Source organism: Schistocerca cancellata, chromosome 2, assembly GCF_023864275.1.
Source record: "Schistocerca cancellata isolate TAMUIC-IGC-003103 chromosome 2, iqSchCanc2.1, whole genome shotgun sequence".
Classification (NCBI taxonomy): Eukaryota; Metazoa; Arthropoda; class Insecta; order Orthoptera; family Acrididae; genus Schistocerca; species Schistocerca cancellata.
This window is the reverse complement of record NC_064627.1, coordinates 741839264-741860476: the sequence shown is the minus strand read 5'-3', so window position 1 is coordinate 741860476 and position 21213 is coordinate 741839264. Positions and strand designations below refer to the sequence as shown.

Below are 21213 nucleotides of genomic sequence, written 5' to 3'. Positions count from 1 at the left end.
CTAATATACCTGAATATTTATATATATAAAAAAAAAAAAAGAGCAGAAAGTCAATACTGCTACTAAGTTTAACATGTGACAAAATAAAATCAAAGACTTCCAACAGCAGGCAGCGATACAATTTTTATAAGTGTTTGGGCTTACCTCCATTCTCAGCTTGCATCTCAGTTTTGTTTTTCGAGTTTTGCATCATAAAGTCAATAAACAAACCAATTTACATTCAAACCTTAAACAATGGTTATTTACTGTTAGTAACATGTACGGCTAACAAAAAAAATGGCTCTGAGCACTATGGGACTCAACATCTTAGGTCAAAGTCCCCTAGAACTTAGAACTACTTAAACCTAACTAACCTAAGGACATCACACACACCCATGCCCGAGGCAGGATTCGAACCTGCGACCATAGCAGTCCCGCGGTTCCGGACTGCAGCGCCAGAACCGCTAGACCACCGCGGCCAGCGTACGGCTAACATGTGTGCCTCCTTTATTCATGGTTGACTACAACTAAAGTCATTCTTCATGTGTAAAATTTATCATGGATTCTTTCATCTGGAGTTAATATAAAAGCCCTCAAACAAGAATAAAAGTGTAGCTTAAAAATTGTGTAAAATATCAATAACAGAGCCCCAATGTGCATTTTTTTATCTTAAACCCTGCAATAATTCCAGAAATTTAGACCTCTTTATTCATACACTTAAATAAAAATCTGTAACAGTGCTAAGAACTCTAAAATTTTCTTATTCACAATGCAATCATTCACATTATTGTCTCTTTTCTACTCTCTTCCACATTAATCTACTCTCTATCACATTAATTGCCTTTCCAGAATGATGAATGTATGAAGGGGAACTCCTCTTCCATAATAGATGAACAATTGGTACCAGGGTGAACAGCAATCTGCCTTATAACTAAATTATTTTGTCTGCTAATAACAAAGGTCCACCTGTTAAAACTTTTTATTTAAGAATATTAAGCATTCCTCATCATCACACACTACATGATTGTCATGAAAACACAACTTTTAGATGACATATTAAGACCAAATATACTGAAACTCATTGACAAACAAGTTTACAAAGCAGAGAAAAGAACTTGATACAGAGTGTCAAGTGATGTCTGTCTTAACACTGGTGCTCAACTGATCATGCACTGGCATTACACAAATTAGCTATCATAAGAAGGCATCAAGTGACACAGTTACAGTGAGAACTGGGACTTTGCATTAAAAGTGACACACAATTATTAACAAAATCAGCATTGGAAATAAAAGTAAAAACTTAAATTAAGAAAAATAAAGGTATGTGATTAATATAAATCATTTGAGCAAGGGATAATGGGAAAGGAAGGAAGGGAGGACAGAGGGTATGGTGGGACGACCAGGAGACAATCCTAGGTCGTGCAAATGAGTGCCAGAAGCATACAGCACTGGTAAACCTACAGCTAAAGTACAGTGGAAAGACTCAGTTAATTGTATAAATCAGCACTCATATTCACTTGTTTCCAGCAGCTACCAATGTTGGTCTTTAATACTATTTGCAAAGAGTATTTTAATTGAACACATCAATAAAGTTAAGCATTTTCAAATTCAATTACATATAACTGGTAGAAGAACTCCAACAGCTGTTGGATGTCAGATACATCCATCTATAAACCTTGCCACAGTGACCCCATTCCAGAAATCCAACAGGATCTCCAGTCTCTCCTCAAATCCTTAGGCCATCCCAGAACCTCTCAACGGAGTCCATCTCTCTACTCATCCCTACCACTCCCTGCACTCCTATCTTCTACATGCTTCCTAAAGTCCGTAAAACCAACCACCCAGGACACCCCATTGTGGCCGGTTACTGTGCCCCCGCAGATAGAATCTCTGCTCTCATAGACCAACACTTTCAGCCTATTTCCCATAGCCTACCCTCCTATATAAAAGATACTAACCATTTCCTCCATCAACTCTCCACATTCCCTGTCAATTTACCACATGGTGCCCTGTCCCTTTAAACTAACATTCCTAATGCCCATGGCCTTACCACTACTGAACACTACCTTTCCCAATGCCCGACGGATTCCAAACCAACAACCTCCTTCCTAGTCACCATGACCAATTATATCCTCACCCACAATTATTTCTCCTTTGAAGGCCTTACCTACAAACAAATTGGGGGTACAGCTATGGACAGCCGCAAGGCACCACACTATGCCAACCTATCCATGGGCCATCTATAGGAATCCTTTCTAAACACCCAGAATCCTAAACCCCTCGCCTGGTTCAGATTCACTGGTGACATCTTTGCGATCTGGATCAAGGGTGAGGACACCCTCTCCACATTCCTCCTGAAGTTCAACAGCTTCTATTCCATTTGCTTCGTCTGGTCCTGCTCAACCCAACAAATCACCTTCCTAGATGCTGACCTCCACTTCAGATATGCCTACATCAGTACCTCCGTTCATACCAAACCTACTAACCACAGGCAATACCTACACGTCGACAGTTGCCACCCATCCCGTACCAAGAAGTCTCTTCCATACAACCTAGCCACATTGTGGTCGTCGCATCTGCAGTAATGAATGGTCCCTCTCTAAATATACTGAGGGTCTCAATGAGGCCTTCACAGATCATAATTATTCTCCCAACCTTGTACAACAACAAATTTCCTGTGCCTTATCTTTCCAGTCTCCAACAAACAACAATCTCCCAAAGTTTCACTGTTCGGACACAGAACAACTCAGTACCACCCAGGATTGGAGCAACTGAATTACATTCTTCATCACAGTTTCAACCACCTGTCGTCGTGACCTGAAATGAGAAATACTCTGCCCACTATCCTTCCCACCCCTCCTACAGTGGTATTCTGCCGTACACTTAACTACGGATTATACTCATCCATCCCTACACAATCCTTGCTCTCAACCCCTTAATTCATGGCTCATATCCCTGTAATAGACCTGTCCCATATCTCCTCTCACCACCACCTACTCCAGTCCAGTCACAAACATCACCTATCCCATCAACCGCACGGCTACCTGCAAAACCAGTCACATAATCTACAAGCTAAGCTGCAACCACTGTGCTGCATTCTATGGGGGCATGACAACCAACAAGCTGTTTGTTCATATGAATGCCCACCGACAAACTGTGGCCAAGAAACAAGTGGAGCACCCTGTTGCTGAGAATGCTGCCCAACATGACATCTTTCATTCCAATGACTGCTTCACAGCCTGTGCCATATGGATCCTTTCCCGAAACTTCAGCTTTTCTGAATTGCACAAGTAGGAACTTTCCTCGCAATATATCCTACGTTCCCATAACCCTCCTGGCCTCAACCTGCATTTTACCCGGGCCGCTGAAACATTGCACTTGACGTTTGCGTATGAAGTTGGCAGCGTAACAGAGTAACAAGTGAAGAACGATAAGTGCTAGGCGTTCAGCGTGGGGCACCAGCCGATCACAGCGCAGTGAGCAATGCTGTTACATGCTGAGACGTCAAAGTTCCCGTGTTGCCGGTTTTGTTTAGTGAATGTGTATTCAACGTGAATTGTATGTTGTTTACCATGTGTTTTCGTTGTACTGTGTGCTATATCGTTGTGACTTTTGTTACGTTGTGAGTTTACATACTTGGAAAATCCCACCGAAAAGACTTCATTCACCTAGTGACAATCCTTTGCATCGAGGGGTGCCGCTAAACAGCCAGGCACTGGAGTTACTACGCAGAACTCGTGAGTTTTACGAGCAGGAGAAAAACTACGTAAGCATTCATGGACAGCCATCAATTCCCACCGATAAAGCGGTGGAACGTACGTCGAAAACTCTTGGAATTAGTGCAAGAACCATGGTAAGTAAGGGAGTATTACTACAAAACTTGGAAGATACTGAAGTGAGCCGTAATGATTCCGAGCTGTCTGGATAAAATAATACATTTTTAACAACGCCGGGAAAGAAGAAAAAGCAGCCTAATCCTATCAGACATTTAGATTCTTTCCAGACTGATGCAATTCATAGGCATGTTTATGCTTACTACAGCAGAAAAGAGTATCCGACTGTAGCTAAGTTATTAGTCTCTTTAAAAGAAAGAACTCTTCAGGGGTGGTAAAACATCACTAAAAATTGTGCTAAAAATATGGGTTTCCGTTACAAAACGCTAGACGGACGCAAAGTACTGTTAGAGAGGGCACATATTGTTACCGCTTGTAGCATTTTCTTGCACAAAATTGTGGGCAGAGACATTCATTCCATAATTTGGCTAGACGAAACGTGGGTTAATGCCGGGGAAGCTGTCAGTAAATGCTGGATGGATAACACACCCAGCAGTAGCTGCCATCAGCAGACGGGAAGAGGAGCTAGATTAATCGTGGTCCGTGCAGGCTCCTCCAGTGGTTTTGTCCCTGACACTCTTTTAGTTTTTAAATCAAAAAAGACTGTTGATTACCATGAAGATATGGATCACACACGATTTGTTGAGTGGTTCAGGAACCTTTTAAAACAATTTCCTGTCCCTACAACAATTGTAATGGACAATGCTCCATATCATTCGGTGATACAGAACAAAGCCCCAACCACAAATGGTCAGAAAGAAGTTATGGTGCAGTGGCTACAGGCTCGAAATATTGCAGCGGATATGAGTATGACAAAGGTTCTATTATATTCTCTTGTTAAAGAAAATAAGCCTATGACACCTACATATGTAGTAGACGAAATTGCCAAGGAGCAGGGTAATAATGCTGCCACCATATCACTGCCATTTCAACCCTATTGAGTTAATACGGAGTGATGTAAAAATGTATGCAAGGAACAACACAAGTCCTTTACAATAACAGAGGTGGAAAAGCTGTTGCGTGAAGCTCTTGTGACTGTGGGTGCAGCCTCATGGAGAAAAAAAGTAGAGCATGTCGACAAACTTATACGAGCAGCACAGACAATAGAAGGCATTATCAATGGCCATGAACAACTAATGATTTGTCTTGCTGTTGACGACGATGAAGACAGTTTTGGCGATGAATTGGACAACAGTGACGATGGCGAGCTGGATGGAATTGCGCCATTATCGCTGTAAATTGGTGAATGAAAAATTACTAATATTGGTAATTTATTGCACTCTTGGTTATTATTTATTTTGTAAACTACGTACATTATTGATTTTAGAGTACCAGTCGTCGGATGCTTGTTTTTTGTATTTCTCTGCTCCGTTATCGAAAGGGTGTGCATTGTTATGCTTTTACATGCATTATTATACGGTTGTTTACTTCCTGTCATTGTAGTACAACTACAAACGAGTTTTTATATACACTGTAATTGCTCAATCGCTTGCATTTACGAGATGGGACGGAAAACTGTATCGTGTGCTGTGTGTATAGAGGCTGCTGTTGCAACGTCGCTATTACAGTATAGCCAACCTAACTACACAAAAACCCAACTGTCAAGTACAATGTTTCGCTGGCACGGGTATAGTCATTTTTCTCACCCATCCAGCCCCTTCTCTGTTCACATTCCAGCACTACACAGCCGTCATTGCACCATCACACCCAGTCTTTTTACTTCTCTCCTTATCCGCTACCCCCCCCCCCCCACCCACCTCTCCCCTGCCCTCCATCTAAGCTCCCGACTGCACCTAGCTACCCTACCCTCTCTCCAACTCGTCCTTGCATGCTCCCCAGCAGCACTTCACTGTCTCCCACCCCTACCCTTTTATCCCTCTCCCTCCCCATCCTAGCCTCCTCCTTACCCTCCATCCAGTTGCCGCTCCCATTATGCACTGCTGCTGTTGCTCGCAGTATGGCTTCAGCTGCCAAAGGTTGCAGTCGTGTGTGTGTGTGTGTGTGTGTGTGTGTGTGTGTGTGTGTGTGTGTGTGTGTGTCGTCTATTTTCGACAAAGACCCTGTTGGCTGAAAGCTTATATTGTCACTGTCTTTTTGTTGTGCCTATCTGCAACTCATGATCTCCACTATATGATGAGTAGCAACTTTCCTTTTCATAATATTGCTACATTCCAGCCTGGATTTTCCATTTTACATATACCATTTTTGTGAGCTTTAAATCCAGGAGTTACATCTGCTTTCATTTACAAGTACAGAGATGCACTTAACATAGGGTCATCTGCTGGTTATGATTTACTAAGTTGACTTTATACCAACTGAAGCCATTATACTTCTATTAATACAGCTACTCATGTTTGAAAAACATGATATCCTTTATTTCAATGACTGCTTCACAGCCTGTGCCACATAGATCCTTCCCACCATCACCAGCTTTTCTGAATTGTGCAGGTGGAAACTTTCCCTGCAATACATCCTATGTTCCCGTAACCCTACTAGCCTCAACCTTCGTTAGTCACTGTCCTCGCCCATCCAGCCCCCTCCCTGTTCCCATTCCAGCACTACGTAGCTGTGATTTCACCACCATACCCAGTCTTTTTATTTCTCTCCTTTTCCGCTACTCCCTCCCCCCCCTCCTCACCTCTCACCTGTCCTCCATCTAAGCTACAGCACTTCACTGTCCACCACCTCCACCATGTATCCTTCCCCCTCCCCACCCCAGCCTCCTCCTCACTCCCACCCAGTCACCACTCCCATCACACACTGATGCTGCTGCTCACAGTGTGGTTTCAGTTCTGTGAGACTGCAGTCATGTGTGCGAGTTGAATTTGCGTGCGTGTGTGTGTGTGTGTGTGTGTGTGTGTGTGTGTGTGTGTGTGTTCAAAAAATGGCTCTGAGCACTATGGGACTTAACAGCTGTGGTCATCAGTCCCCTAGAACAAACCTGCGACCGTAGCAGTCGCACGGTTCCGGACTGCGCGCCTAGAACCGCGAGACCACTGTGGCCGGCGTGTATGTCTGTGTGTGTGTGTGTAACTTAACATAATACAGTCTTACAACATAGGTACTAGCACAAATTTTTTTCCTCCAAAAACAATTGCAAGCCACATCCTTAAGTACAAAAAATAATACAGGTAGCCACAAATGCTTCACATCAAATCTAAAACAATAAACACACTAGATATTAAAGCACAAGCCCTACCTCCAACAAGTAACACTGCAAATTTGCACAACCTTCAGAACTTGACAAAAGTATAAAACATGGAGACAAATCAAGGTCAATGCCATCAATTGTTTCCCCTTCAGGAATAAATCTTCTCAGTTCAAATTGTTTTTTCAACGTTCCTTCTGTTCCCAGAGCTTCAGTGATATCTGCGACAAAAACAATCTACAGTTCATCTAAGAGTAAAAAATAAATTGCAATTATGTTTTTCTTTAGGTTCCTTGTACAATGAAAATAACAAAATAAAAAGCTGTGTATGTCCATGCCATCCATAGGAAGCATGAAATTGTTAAGTTCTGGCAAAAGGATTCATGAATTTGGTATGCACATGAGATTGTAGCATTACATGAATATGTCCAATATGTCTACTTTGCGTCACATGAGGGTAGGGGAGTCAAAACAAGTAGTGACCCACAACATCACATCAACTTGATATTTTCTTTTTTAAACATGTAATTCATTTCTAAATTTTATTGATTATTTACAGAGTAAATAATTTAATTATGTACAACATTTAATAGGTAATGAGTTTTAATGTGAGAGATATGTTTTGACATAGCAAATCACCTTGTTGCATTATGCCTGATATGTTTTCTCTTTGTAAAAACAAAAACTTCCGTGTTGCTCGAGTGTGCGATCAAGTAGTTGTCGAGTGCAGATCATCTGTAACTTATGAATGGGTATAGAATTGTTAACTTACAACCCGGAGTTGATTTACAAATTATTCTAGGGAACAACAGCCCGACTTTGGTGCAAACAAATCGCATGCGAATTCTCAAATATCAGCACGGAGTTTAAGATACGCGGCTGGATATCGGGCGCTAACGTCAAGTGTATGATTCAATAAAATTAATCGCAATTTACGGACATTAGCTTGATAATAACTGCCAACGACATATGAGCAGCATAGTAATCATCTTGATGCTTAAAGCAAGTGAGAAGCGATTTACTGTCTGTATACGACAAATATTAATCATTGCATAGTCAAATTGTTGATACGCTGCTTAGCACCTCATAATTGGATAGTGATAGAAATACTGAAACGATTTTTTAAGTATCAACGACCACTACACACACATCAGAAATTAATTACTCTAACTGTGAGCGAATTCTGGATTGGACGAGTTCTTACGAAGTAGAAACTTCATCAATGGTGTCATGCTCATCCAGTTTAGTAGAACGATAGATAGCACTAGCTGCGCTACTATTTTTAGTTTTAACAGAAAAGAGAGCACGTACCTGTTTTTCTTTTGAGAAATGTTCATACTTCAGTCATCAGTCTTCTCAAACCAGAGGCACGAATGATGCTCGCTCACAGCACTATGATATCGTGCACCACCACACACATGTGCCCCCGTCTCACTACATTTCTGCATTGAAAACCCTGAGATATAGCCATGGTACAATAAGGAAGAAAGAAGAGGAAATATCAGCAAAAGAAACAGACCAAAGAGAGAAGGGGAGGTCACATTTGACACCCCATGTTGGGGAGCAAAGAGAGAAGGGGAGATCACATTCTATCACTGTCTGTTTATGAGTTGCTAAGCAACGTATCAACAAGTTGACTATGCAATGATTAATATTTGTCGTATCCCGATACTAAATCACTTCTCGCTTGCTTTAAGCATCAAGACCATTACTATGCTGCTCATATAAGTCTTTGACAGTTATTATCACCCTACACACGACGATAATGCCCGATATTGCTAGCTCCGGGGTTTGGTGTAATGGGTACAGTAGTTTTTTCCATTGGGGTGACTGTGGCGGTGTGGGAAATGGGATCAGACTCATCAGTAGTTCTGTAGGATATGCAGTAGAGATAGGAAAATAGTGGAACAGGAGGGGAAAATTGCTGCCCTTCAGGCACAGTTAGAGGAGGCTAAGGAAGATTTGAACAGGTTAAGGAGGGAGAAGGGTAAAGAGAGGTGGGAAGTGGAACAGGTAACAGGAGTAACAGACCTAGAACTTGGTCAGACAGCTTCGTGGTGAATGCTGATGAGCCTCAGACAGAGGTAGGTGTAGAGAGGGCACAACAAACTTTCAGTAGAAAATTGAATAAGAATGTAGGGAAGTCAGCAAAGAGACAGAAAGTTTTGTTGTTAGGTATTTCACATGTCAGAGCTGTAGGCCAACTTTTGCAGGACCAGTTAGGATCAGAATACCAGGTCAGTCAAGTTCTGAGAGAAGTAAAGACTGAAATCAAACAGCATAATCCTGGCACATTGGATCAGCGAACACAGCTGCTGGTTAAAAATTTGCAGCAATCAGCAGAAATTTTATTTCCACACGATTTCATCTTGGTAAATGTGAACTGCCAACTATCTTTAGTGCATCAAAATATTCAAGGGCTTACAAGTAAAATTAATGAAATACTTATGTGCATTGATGAATTAGAGTCATCGAACCCAGTTGATATAATCTGCCTCTCTGATCATCATGTGACCACTGGTATAGATATGGTAAACCGTATAGAATTTTGGTTAGCCTCCTACTTCTGTAGACAAAAGATGGAGAAAGGGGGAGTTGCCACATTTGTTAAAACAGTTTTAAATTTAAGAATACTGACAGTAATAAATTTTGCTTAGAGCAGCACTTAGAAGCATGTGCAACAGAGATAGAATTTCATAATAGGTCCTTTATAATAGTAGCCATATACAGAGCACCTTCAGAAAATTTCAACCTGTTTATAAATGGTCTTGAAGATTCATTATCTCATATAAAATTAAAAAACAAAGAACTAGTGGTTCTGGTGATTTTAATATAGATGTCCTGAAAAACGCTGTCAGTGAACAGGTACTGAAATCAGTTACATTGTCATTCAATTTAATTTCTACTGTAAATTTCCCAACAAGGGTATACAAGTGTTCTAAGACTGCCATTGATAATATATTTACAGACAATTCCTGGCAACTAAGCCACATTACAAAACCAGTAGTAAATGGACTATCTGACCATGACATGCAACACCTAACATTAAATTTTGAAAATTGTCAGGGTAAAACATCTATCAGAACTGAGTACAGAAGGCCAATAAAACAGTCAAAAACTGAGAAATTTAGGAGATTGCTCAAAGAAATTAATTGGATGGAAGTTTACAGCATCCAAGACACAAGTGGAAAATACAAAACATTCATTAATAAAGTTTGCACCTTATTTGAAAATTGCTTTCCCCTGAAGGTAACTCAAATTAAGCAGAAGTCTAATAAGAAAGCATGGATCACACAGGGGATAAAGATATCATGTGAGACAAAAAGGAAACTATCTGATATGTAGGGACACCTTTGATACTAGCATTATAGCTAATTACAAAAATTACTGCAAAATACTGAAGAACGTTATCCAGAAATCTAAACACCTGCATTATGAGAAGAAGATAAATACATCCAGCAATAAAATAAAAACAACATGGGATATAGTTAAGTCAGAGACAGGTAGGACCAGAAATGAGGAGGAACAAATAGTTCTAAAAATAAATGAAACCCTGGTAACAAACGCATGTTGTGTTGCAAACCATTTAAACAAGTATTTTGTCTCTGTTACTGATAGCATGGGGTTGTCAGGTTCAGTAAATAATGCAATGGAATATCTGAGACCAGTACACACAAGCAATCTCAGTAAAATGGAATTGACACTTACTTCACCCAAAGAAATAGAATCCATCATAAAGTCCTTGAAATCAAAGCATTCTAGTGGTTATGATAACATATCAACAAAGTTAATAAAAGAGTGTTCATGTGAGCTTAGTCATATCTTAAGTATTTGTGTAATCAACCACTTGTCACAGGAACATTCCCGAACTGGCTTAAATATGCTGAAGTTATACCTCTCCACAAGAAAGGGGACAAAGAAATGCCATCAAATTATCGACCGATCTCACTTTTGCCAGCTTTTCCAAAAATCTTTGAAAAGGTTATGTTCAAGCGTCTACTTAAGCACCTTAGTGAAAATAGCATACACCATGTGCTGTTGACTATTTTCCCTTTGTCTTTAAGGGAGAGGGGATAGGAAGGGTGTTGTATGAATTCCCAGATCACCAGTATTTACACCAATATCCTGGATTAAATTCCAAAAATCTCTCTACTGTGTCTCATGACATGAATGCATGTGACACTGCTGATGATTTCCATACATTGGATGGATGTTAAGCTCAGTGGGCCTCTTTGTGCTCTTCGAGAGAAGTGCTCTATGTGCCTGCACTTGCTTTCTCCCTCTCCCTTCTCTCATCATCTCCAACACCAACAGAAAACTATACTACATACACAGCCATCACAGTCACCTACACTTAACAGATACACACACGCACACATAGCCTTCATACTCTGCAAAGTAATCTGTGAGCACAAAAGAAAGGGAAAACATTTCCAATTAGGCAGCTAAATCTATCCTTCGGGGTCTCCCAGGTGTTCATGTCATATGTCTTTACAAGTGGGCAAGCAAGATTATGTTATACAAAAGCCTGAGAAAGAAACATTTTGTACTCTTGTTGCACTATGGCAAAATGCCTGCCACCTGCTGTGAAATGGTGGCCACAGCTGGGATGGAGGTCAGTCATAAATGCCCCTGTGGCCAGCCTAATCCTCTCATGGTAGACTACATCCAATATCCATATAGCTTGACCTCATAAACAAACCACACAAAGACTCAGCAATTTTGGAGAAGAGAAACTTAGTCTGTTCCCTGTCTGATACATGCTATGGATTTTAAAATACTGAGCACTTATTAACACTATGTTTTCAGGTCCCTCAGGTTCATAGCCATGAAAGCTCCTGAGTAAAAAACTTCCAGGTTCGAGAAAACCTAAAACATGATTGGAATAGTTATAAGCAACATATGCAAATTTTCTGACAAAAACTTAAAATTAATTTTTGGTGCCTATTAGACCAGGCTCATAACCATTCTCTGCACCATGCAAGAAAATTAAAAAGTTACACATGACTAAACAGCCCTGAATCATAGCCTTTTACTGTGGATGTAACACTATTTATGACAGTGGTGGATAAACTTTTCTGTAGTTAAAAATTGTGGTTTTTAGGGGAAGTTAGATGGTTTATTAAAAGGTGAGAAGGGCAGCTGTGGCAGTAGTACCAACATATTTCAAGAAGAACTTGCCAAATTATATTAGGGCAACATTCCCGCCAATTTTGGAGATCCATCTCTATTAATACTACCCAAATTTCTTCACGAAAGCTGCACCTCATAATGCACCCATTAATTCCAATAAGTTTTCTCTAATTGTGGTACATTTCATTGACTACCTCTGTGTAGTTCTTGTATTATTCTGATGTTGCCAGTAACACTTTGAGCAAAAATAAGTGGTTGGGCAATGTCATCTATGTATGAGCTTTCAGAAAGTACCGCTCCAACTACACAAACTTAAACACCAATTGTTTGTAAAAGTAGTGTTGTATGTTCTCTAATCGGAAAGTTATCATTTTTCTGGACACACTGATACTTGGAAAAAACTGGCCTGGATGCATTTACAGATTTTGTTGAGAAGTGTGTCATAAAACTGTTGTATCCTCGGTGTTGCTGTCCAAGCTGGCTCCACTGTACTAGTTAACATGTCTTCTTCCCATTCCATTCATTACTGAAGTGCAGGAAGAATGATTGTTTAAATGCTTCAGTGTGCTCTGTAATTAATCTAATATTGTCTTTGCAGTCTCTGTGGAAGTGGCACACACGGGGTTGTAGTAAACTCCTGAATTCATTATTTAAAGTTGGTTCTTGGAATTCTGTAAGTAGGTTTTCAGGAGATAGTTTGGGTCTGTCTTCAAGTGTGTGCCAATTAAGTTTATCCAGCATGTCCATGACACTCTCTCATAGGTCAAACAAACTTGTGAACTATGAAATGATTTTTTGACAATTCACTGTTTTATTGAAAACCTTAAGCATCAAACAACTACAGTCTTTGACTACCATCAATGGATATTTACACAAAGGTAAAAACACAAATCAAATCAAATTTTTATTATCACATTACATGACTCATACAAAAAAGACTGTGACATAGGTAACTTGTCATTTTTAAAACTAACTCTAAGGTGACAGTACATATGTATTACTTTACACGGTTAACATTTTTTTTAAATATATGGTTATAATATGTATGGTGTTACTATATATATATATATATATATATAGAGAGAGAGAGAGAGAGAGAGAGAGAGAGAGAGAGAGAGAGAGAGAGAAGGAAACATTCCACGTAGGAAAAATATACCTAAAAACAAAGATGATGTGACTTACCACATGAAAGTGCTAGCAGGTCGACAGACACACAAACGAACACAAACATACACACAAAATTCAAGCTTTCGCAACAAACTGTTGCCTCATCAGGAAAGAGGGAAGGAGAGGGAAAGACGAAAGGATGTGGGTTTTAAGGGAGAGGGTAAGGAGTCATTCCAGTCCCGGGAGCGGAAAGACTTACCTTAAGGGGAAAAAAGGACGGGTATACACTCGCGCACACACACACATATCCATCCACACATATACAGACACCTGTGTGTGTGTGCGAGTGTATACCCGTCCTTTTTTCCCCCTAAGGTAAGTCTTTCCGCTCCTGGGACTGGAATGACTCCTTACCCTCTCCCTTAAAACCCACATCCTTTCGTCTTTCCCTCTTCTTCCCTCTTTCCTGATGAGGCAACAGTTTGTTGCGAAAGCTTGAATTTTGTGTGTATGTTTGTGTTCGTTTGTGTGTCTGTCGACCTGCTAGCACTTTCATGTGGTAAGTCACATCATCTTTGTTTTTATATATATATATATATATATATATAGAGGGAAACATTCCACGTGGGAAAAATATATCTTTCTTTTTAAATATATATATCATTGCAGGAGACTAGATTATCTTTAGGGAACTTCTTTGCTAGTTTCTTGTGTAAACAGAAAGTGAAAAACGAAGTTACCATTATAAAAAATACAGAAAAACACCAATTCCAAAGCAAAAAGGTACAAACCTCTGTAATATCCAGATGCTAAATGGTAGCATAATTATTGTATAATGATCCATGAGGTGTGTAAACACAAACATCAATCACAACATAAACATAATGCACATGGCGTTTCTAATATAAAATCTATTAAAAATAGGAGCAAATCGTCAACTATCATTCATTCACACTCTACCTAATTACATTAATCAGCTGCGGCCACTAGTTAACGATTATGTGTGAAAGACCACATCATATGTGATTGTCATGTCAGATTCTTTACTTTTAAAAACCAGATCTAGCAGTATTACTGTCACAAAAATGTAACCAACCACAGCATACGCAAACGAGTGGCCAAATTTGACTTTACGGACTGCTAATATCAAGTGTATATAACAGCAATGATGACCACACAATTTTTTCTTTTATAAACATAATGCAATTGTAAGGCACTGAATAAACTGTCACTGGGTTGTTTAAGATGCCAGCAGAAAATTACACTTAATACCCGGCAGATGATTGTCAAACACAATATTTACCTGTAGGCACACTGATCCAAGAAACATTACAAGGAATGTGGACCTCAGACTACAGTTGACTTATCCAATACATATTACATAATATCCAAAGCAAGTGTTTGGTAACCAAATATGTGAAAACAATGTCCATGAAGAATAAGTACATAGCAAATTAACACACTGTCTAGAGCAATAATGTGATCACATACTGGGATGTGTATTCAACTGGTGAGACGTCATGAAAATGATGTAACAATAATTTGACAGTATAGTATCTGTTGGAAAGACATACGACACATTCATCGAGATACAAAGAAACTGCACCATGAATTTTAAAAAAAGTAGGGGCATACTTCACGCAAAAGACAACATATTGATTAGAATTTCAGACTTTAAATATACGTCCTGTTAACTGCTGTCACTACTGACAGCACCATAAATGTCCTGTGTTGAATTTATTGTACTGGAATTCATTACTTATTACACTGGTGTCCAAAATTAATGCAACAAACAGAAATTTCGCAAGGTTGTGTTTATTTTGCCACAAAATGGTATAAATCGATGATAGTAAAGTAAAAACAATGTAAAAAATACGGAATTATAAACAACTGCAACATGCATAATGGTAGACAAAAATGTCCTTAATTTTTTTCCAACTTAACAGATTTGCGCACACATTCAACAACTGGCTAATGTGCCCAGTATGGAGTGTGACCACCTCTGACAGCACTACAGACCTGACAATAATGGGGCATGTTGTGAATGATGTCATCCTATATTGAGGCAATAATGCTCCTTTTTCCTGCAGAGCTGCTCGCAACTCTTGAAGAGTGTTTGGAGGATGCTGACATGATGCAACCCACCCCCCTACTGCATCCCAGAGAGATGGAGCTGTGAGATTCAAATTGGAAGGGTAAGCAGGCTACGCCATGCATGTAGTATCTTCCATTTACAAGAAAACATCAATCATCTGTGCATTATGAGATCAAGCATTATTGTCCATCAATACAAAGTCTACACCCACAGCACCTCGCAATACCTACAAATGAGGTCAAAAGATCTTGTCATGATATCTGACAGCAGTTAAACCTTGCCTATTCACTCATATGCGCTATGATGGAGAGATGTTCAAGTGGTCAATATAATCCCTGCCTACACCATTCAGGATCCTCCTTGATATTGGTCTCTTTTCACAATGTTACGGTCCCGAAATCGTGTTTCACATTACCTCCAGATGCATATCCACCAAGAGTGATTCTCCAGACCAATCTGGGACTCATCTGTGAAAAGAACAATGGCCCACTGTTCGACCACCTAGGTGACATGTTGACGACTCCACTCTAGACATTCCCATCTGTGAAGACACATCAGAAGTACACATACAGCAGGTCTTTGACAACGGAGGCCACTCTGCCGAAATCTTCTGTTAGCTATTTGCCTTGATCCAGTGGATGCTGTGAGATAAGATGCCTGCTGCCATGCGGTACTGTCTTGCCCTTACCGCCACATAATGGTACTCTCATTCTGACATCACACATGGTCGGCTTGCCCCAGTCTTCGGGATACAGTTTCTGTCTCTGTAAACTGTCACCACATCCAAGAAATAACAGAACGATTCAGATCAAGGCATCAGACTACGTCAGTTTGCAAATAACCTGCATCCATTCTTCCTCCTCCATGGCAGAGTGTCTAGTAGGCAACTTCTCTGTGCCATACTGCACCATCTGTGATTGTGTACACAGCAAATGTGGATGAGGAATTATCCGGCAAACGCTAACCCATTCGGTAGGTGCCCAGACATCATCACTAGCGTAGCTGTCAATTGACTGAATGCCATCTTCCATGCAGAACACAATCATAAGGGCATCTGTTGACAATTTGTACAATTATATAATGAATTAGACATAGGACAGGAAAATGGCTGTCATTGCTTTAATTTTGGACATCAGTCTATAACACCCTAGATGTGTCTACTGTCAAATAATGACACGAGAGTTGTATTTACTTGAACTGTTTTTAACTTTATAAGTATTCACATTGGTTTTGTACCTCTTTATAATTTATTAATGTATTTCTGTGCATTATATTTATCTGTGTCTGTAGCTTTCAATAGATATCTGCTAATGATGGTCAAGGAACAAAACTGGTTGATGCTTAAGATATTCAATAAAGCAGCTGATGGTCAAATAAGCATCTCATAAATTACAGCTCTAAACAGTCATCTAACAAAACTGTTTAAGACCTGTGACCATTTGTGCTGCCCTTTCCACACATATACGAAATCCCTGTTAGTCTAATTTGGTATACGTCCCACACACATTTGAGCAATATTCTAGGCTGGGTCATTCAAGTTTTCTGTACGCACTGACTGCATTTCAGAACTACTCTACCAATCAATCAAAGTCTGTCACCTGCTTTTCTTATGACTGAACCCATGTGATTGTTCCATTTCAAATCCCTACAATTGTTACACCTAGGTCACATATTTGTAAGAGTTGACAGTTTCCTACAGTGACTCACTGATATAGTAATCCTAGGATACTTTTTTTATGAAGTGCAGAGTTTTACATTCCTTAACATATGAAGCATGATCTGAATCACTGCACTACTTTGAAATCTCATCAAGAGCTGGTTGAATATTTGTGGAGCTTTTTTCTGACTATATTTCATTATAGGTAACTACATCATCTATGAACAGTCTGAGGTTACTATTAATATTGTCTTCAAGGTCATTAATAGACAACATACAGTGTCTTCAAATGCCTGGTTCTCTTTTGCAAACTATACACTAGAACAACACTAGCTTTTTCACTGTTTAATATTTCTACTGTGGTGGAAGTATTTTGTTTGCCTCTAACTGAACCATCATTAGCATGAGATTTACCTCTTTGGAAACTATGATGTCCTCATTGTACATTAAGCACACAGATTTATCACCAACATCAATTGTTCAAGGTTTCTTGAATTGTTTGACATTCTCTACCATCTCCTTCAACCGCTCTCCCCCTTTTTTGTTTTTGCTGTCACCCTTCAGACTAAAATGTCATAACAACAGTTCAGAGTGAGAAAACTGCAACCTTCCACACAAGCAAATTCATGCATGTAATGAAAATATTGCTTTACATATGTAGGCTATAAACTATCTTGACACTATTGATGGCTACTATGCAAATTTTTGGATCCTGGTTGATTCAAGAAATTGTAGCAAACCAATACACTCCATATTTTGTGGATGGGATGATCCAAATACACCTACAAGTCAATCTGTCAACATCTGTGAGTTAGCATCAGTCTGCAAGCCACTCCTTAATAGAACATTAATGTAACACATTCCACTTATCTCTGAAATTCTTTAAATGTTCTCCTATATGTGTGTTTCTTCAGTATAACTGCATATGCTACTCAGGACCTGTTGTCAAGATCTCTTCATGCCCTCCTCCAAAGTTCTGCAGCATAATGTGCGAAATGCTTCAAGATTCTCTGCAATTGACCAGCTCCGCAACTCCCCAGACTAGAACTGCTTACCTGCATCTGACTGAGAAGCATCAGTCCTCACTCTACATGGTAATAAGCTTTGTTGGATGGGTATTTCAGCAACCTCATAAAAGATATAAATAATTTGATTCATCAACTTCTGGACACTGTTGCACTGTTCAAATGCAGTACATTGGCTGTACAGCTTTTCATTTTGTCAACCACTGTTAATCAATCTCTGCCCTCTTCATCTACATAAGGCACTCAGTGTAACGTCAGAAGCAACTAATAATTTGACCATATTTAGCTGACTCTCTCTGACCGAGTGCCTACATCTTTCTAGGAAGCATTTATCAGTTTACTATTCTTTTAATTAATGGAAGAGGTAGCACAAAAGAAAGATTTTATGTAATATAATGATTTATTGTTTTTGGTTCCACAATGCTACTCTCGCAACAGCTTCTAACACACTCATTCCCTCCTGCAGATTTCAGACCTGCAATCTTGGTCAGTTAAGCCACTGTTTATTCTGCTTAATATTTCTGTTGAATGCAGTTTGGATAATTCTCACAACCCCTTTTAGGTAAATTAACACCGTCTGCACCACATTCTAAGAAAAGTGTTACTACTTTTTGTCAAACATAATCGAGTTTACATTTACATGCAATACTAAGAACCAGATATTAATTAATATTAATTTGCACTCTCTACAATACATAAATGAAAAAAATCATTTCAATACACCTTCAAGTCCTTCATGCCAATTTTTGCCCATTTAGGGTAAAAAAAGTTTCCATTTAGTATTCGCAGCACTTTAGGTATCCCGACACTCAATTGTGCTCAAACTGCTGAAAACAGATCTGCATTATCAGTATGTTTGTTCAGAGTTACTAAAGAGTTGCAATGGAGGAGACATAGTTCCCTTACAGTGCCCATCTTTGCAGTTTTCTTTCAGGCTTCACTCCATCTCGTACACTTACAAGCAAATCAGAAATCAGTCACTGGAGTGTAGATTATCAAACATTCCCCACGAAACAGCATGTGCAAGGGCTAGAGAATGTACTGAGAGAGCAATGGCAGATAATGACCGTGAACCCGTGTTGCAGTGTGTGTTCTGTCCTTTATTTGAAAGACACATCACATTGTAACAAGAAGAGGCTGTCAACAGCTCAATAAGGGCAGGTGATTCCAGACCTCCACAGTGTGTTATGTGGATTGAAGTGTCTACAGAGTGTGGATGGACAGGGGACTGTGCAAGAAGATTTGAGAAGTCATCTGCAGCTAAGGTATCATATGGTGGCAAAGAGAGGGGAGATACATTAACCTCATTGGCCTCTTGCAACTTGACTGACAGTCAGACAATACTGACACAGAGGAGAATGGAAAAACTGAAAGAAGCCAACCTCAGGCAACACCAGTTTGGATTATGGAGAAATGAAGAACACGCTACGCAATCTTAGATGATATGTTATGGTACAGAAAATATACATTGATAACACTTGCCGACTTAGAGAAAGCTATTGACAATGTTGAGTGGAATACACTTTTTCGAAATTCTGAAGGTACAGAATACAAGGAAATAAAGTGGTAAATACGGGAGAACTAGGAGGATGGACAGGTAGAGAAAATAACTACAAAAGAGGTACAGAAGACAGCTACACAAATGGAAATTGGGAAATCACCAGGACATCGAAATGTACCAACAGAATTAGTGAAGAATGGTCTAGGCATCCTGTATGCATATCTAAGTAAGTTATTTAATAAATGTATGTGGGATGGGGAGGAAATTCCAGCAGAGCTGACCTTCATGTATCTAAGCCCCACACATAAAAAAGGAAGCAAGAAAGTATGTAGCAATTATAGTGGCATAAGAGTCACAAAAACAATTTGCAAGCTGTACAGGGAGATTTTAAAATCAAGAATGGAGAAGTGGAAGAACAATGTGGCTTTAGAAGAGGCAGGTCATGTGTAGATAACATATTTACCGTAACACAGATCAGAGGAAGAGACTGGAAAGGAATCTAAGCAGTCATTTGGTTTCCATAGATCTTGAGAAAGCATATGACACAGTTCCAATAAAGATATTGTTCGATGTGCTGTGATCAGAGGAACTGGCAAAACTTTAAGAAGTATCATAAACCTTACAAGTCAGCAGAATTTGTCATTAAAGTAGGGAAAGAAATTTCTAGAGAGGCCTTCAGAATAACTAAAGCACTGAAGCAAGGATGTTGTCTGTCTCCCACCCTCTGCAAGATGTATCTGCATAAGGGACTGGATCCCTGGTGTAGAAAGTGCATGGGCATGGAGACTGAAGTAGGGAACCACTGTATGTACACTCTTTTCTACGCTCATGAATACATTGTTGTAACAAATGACGGAGAGGAGATATCTTACATGCTTAGGAAGTTGTTGGAAGAGTATAGAAAGTGGAGCTTAAAAATTAATTTTGAGAATATGGAGAATTTCCAAACATGACCATGTAAGAAATGAGAAAATAACAGAAATGACACAGACACATAGTATTACGGAAAAAACAGAAGAAAGACAGCTAGGATGGTTTGGACATGTCAAAAGAATGGATGAACACAGCCCAAGAGAGTACTTTCATGGCAACCTCTTGGAGGGGAAGGACAGGAAGATCATGGAAAGTATGGCTAGTGGTATCCAAGAAGCAATGGAGAGAAGGGGAATGGAAGAAGATGAGAAATAAGGGTGAAATCAACACATTAGGTAACAGAGATGTGGGATACAGCTGAAGTGTAGCGGCTCGTATCATGCCTATTCAGATGAGATATTACAGCGGTGATTGGACATACAGTGAGTCTCGTATAAGACAGGTGGCATCAGATGGCTCGAGTGTATGCAGTTTCTATGCAATATGATAGAGGTCACTATCTGATGGACACTGTTGGAGTTGCAGTCAAAATATTGTCAAATTTATTTCCAGTTTTGTGGGTTTCATTTTCTGATTGTTTGTTAATTACTATTATTATATTGTTAGATGAAGTTGAAATGGGAGATATGATACTGTGTGCAGAGTTTGACAGAGCACTGAAAGACCCAAGTCGAAACAAGGCCCCGGGAGTAGACAACATTCCATTAGAACTACTGACAGCCTTTGGAGAGCCAGTCCTGACAAAACTCTACCATCTGGTGAGCAAGATGTATGAGACAGGCGAAATACCCTCAGACTTCAAGAAGAATATAATAATTCCAATCCCAAAGAAAGCAGGTGTTGACAGATGTGAAAATTACCG

At 39.6% G+C, this 21213-nt stretch overlaps 1 protein-coding gene across 1 annotated transcript in view; it reads right to left on the bottom strand.

Moving 5' to 3' along the window:
* The window catches only part of LOC126162547 (serine/threonine-protein kinase ATR), a 368495-nt gene that overhangs the window by 286028 nt on the left and 61254 nt on the right, over positions 1-21213 (bottom strand). Inside the window, exon 5 of the mRNA XM_049919128.1 lies at positions 7012-7181. Within this exon, the coding sequence (XP_049775085.1) occupies positions 7012-7181 (170 nt within the window). The remainder of the gene's footprint in view (positions 1-7011; positions 7182-21213) is intronic.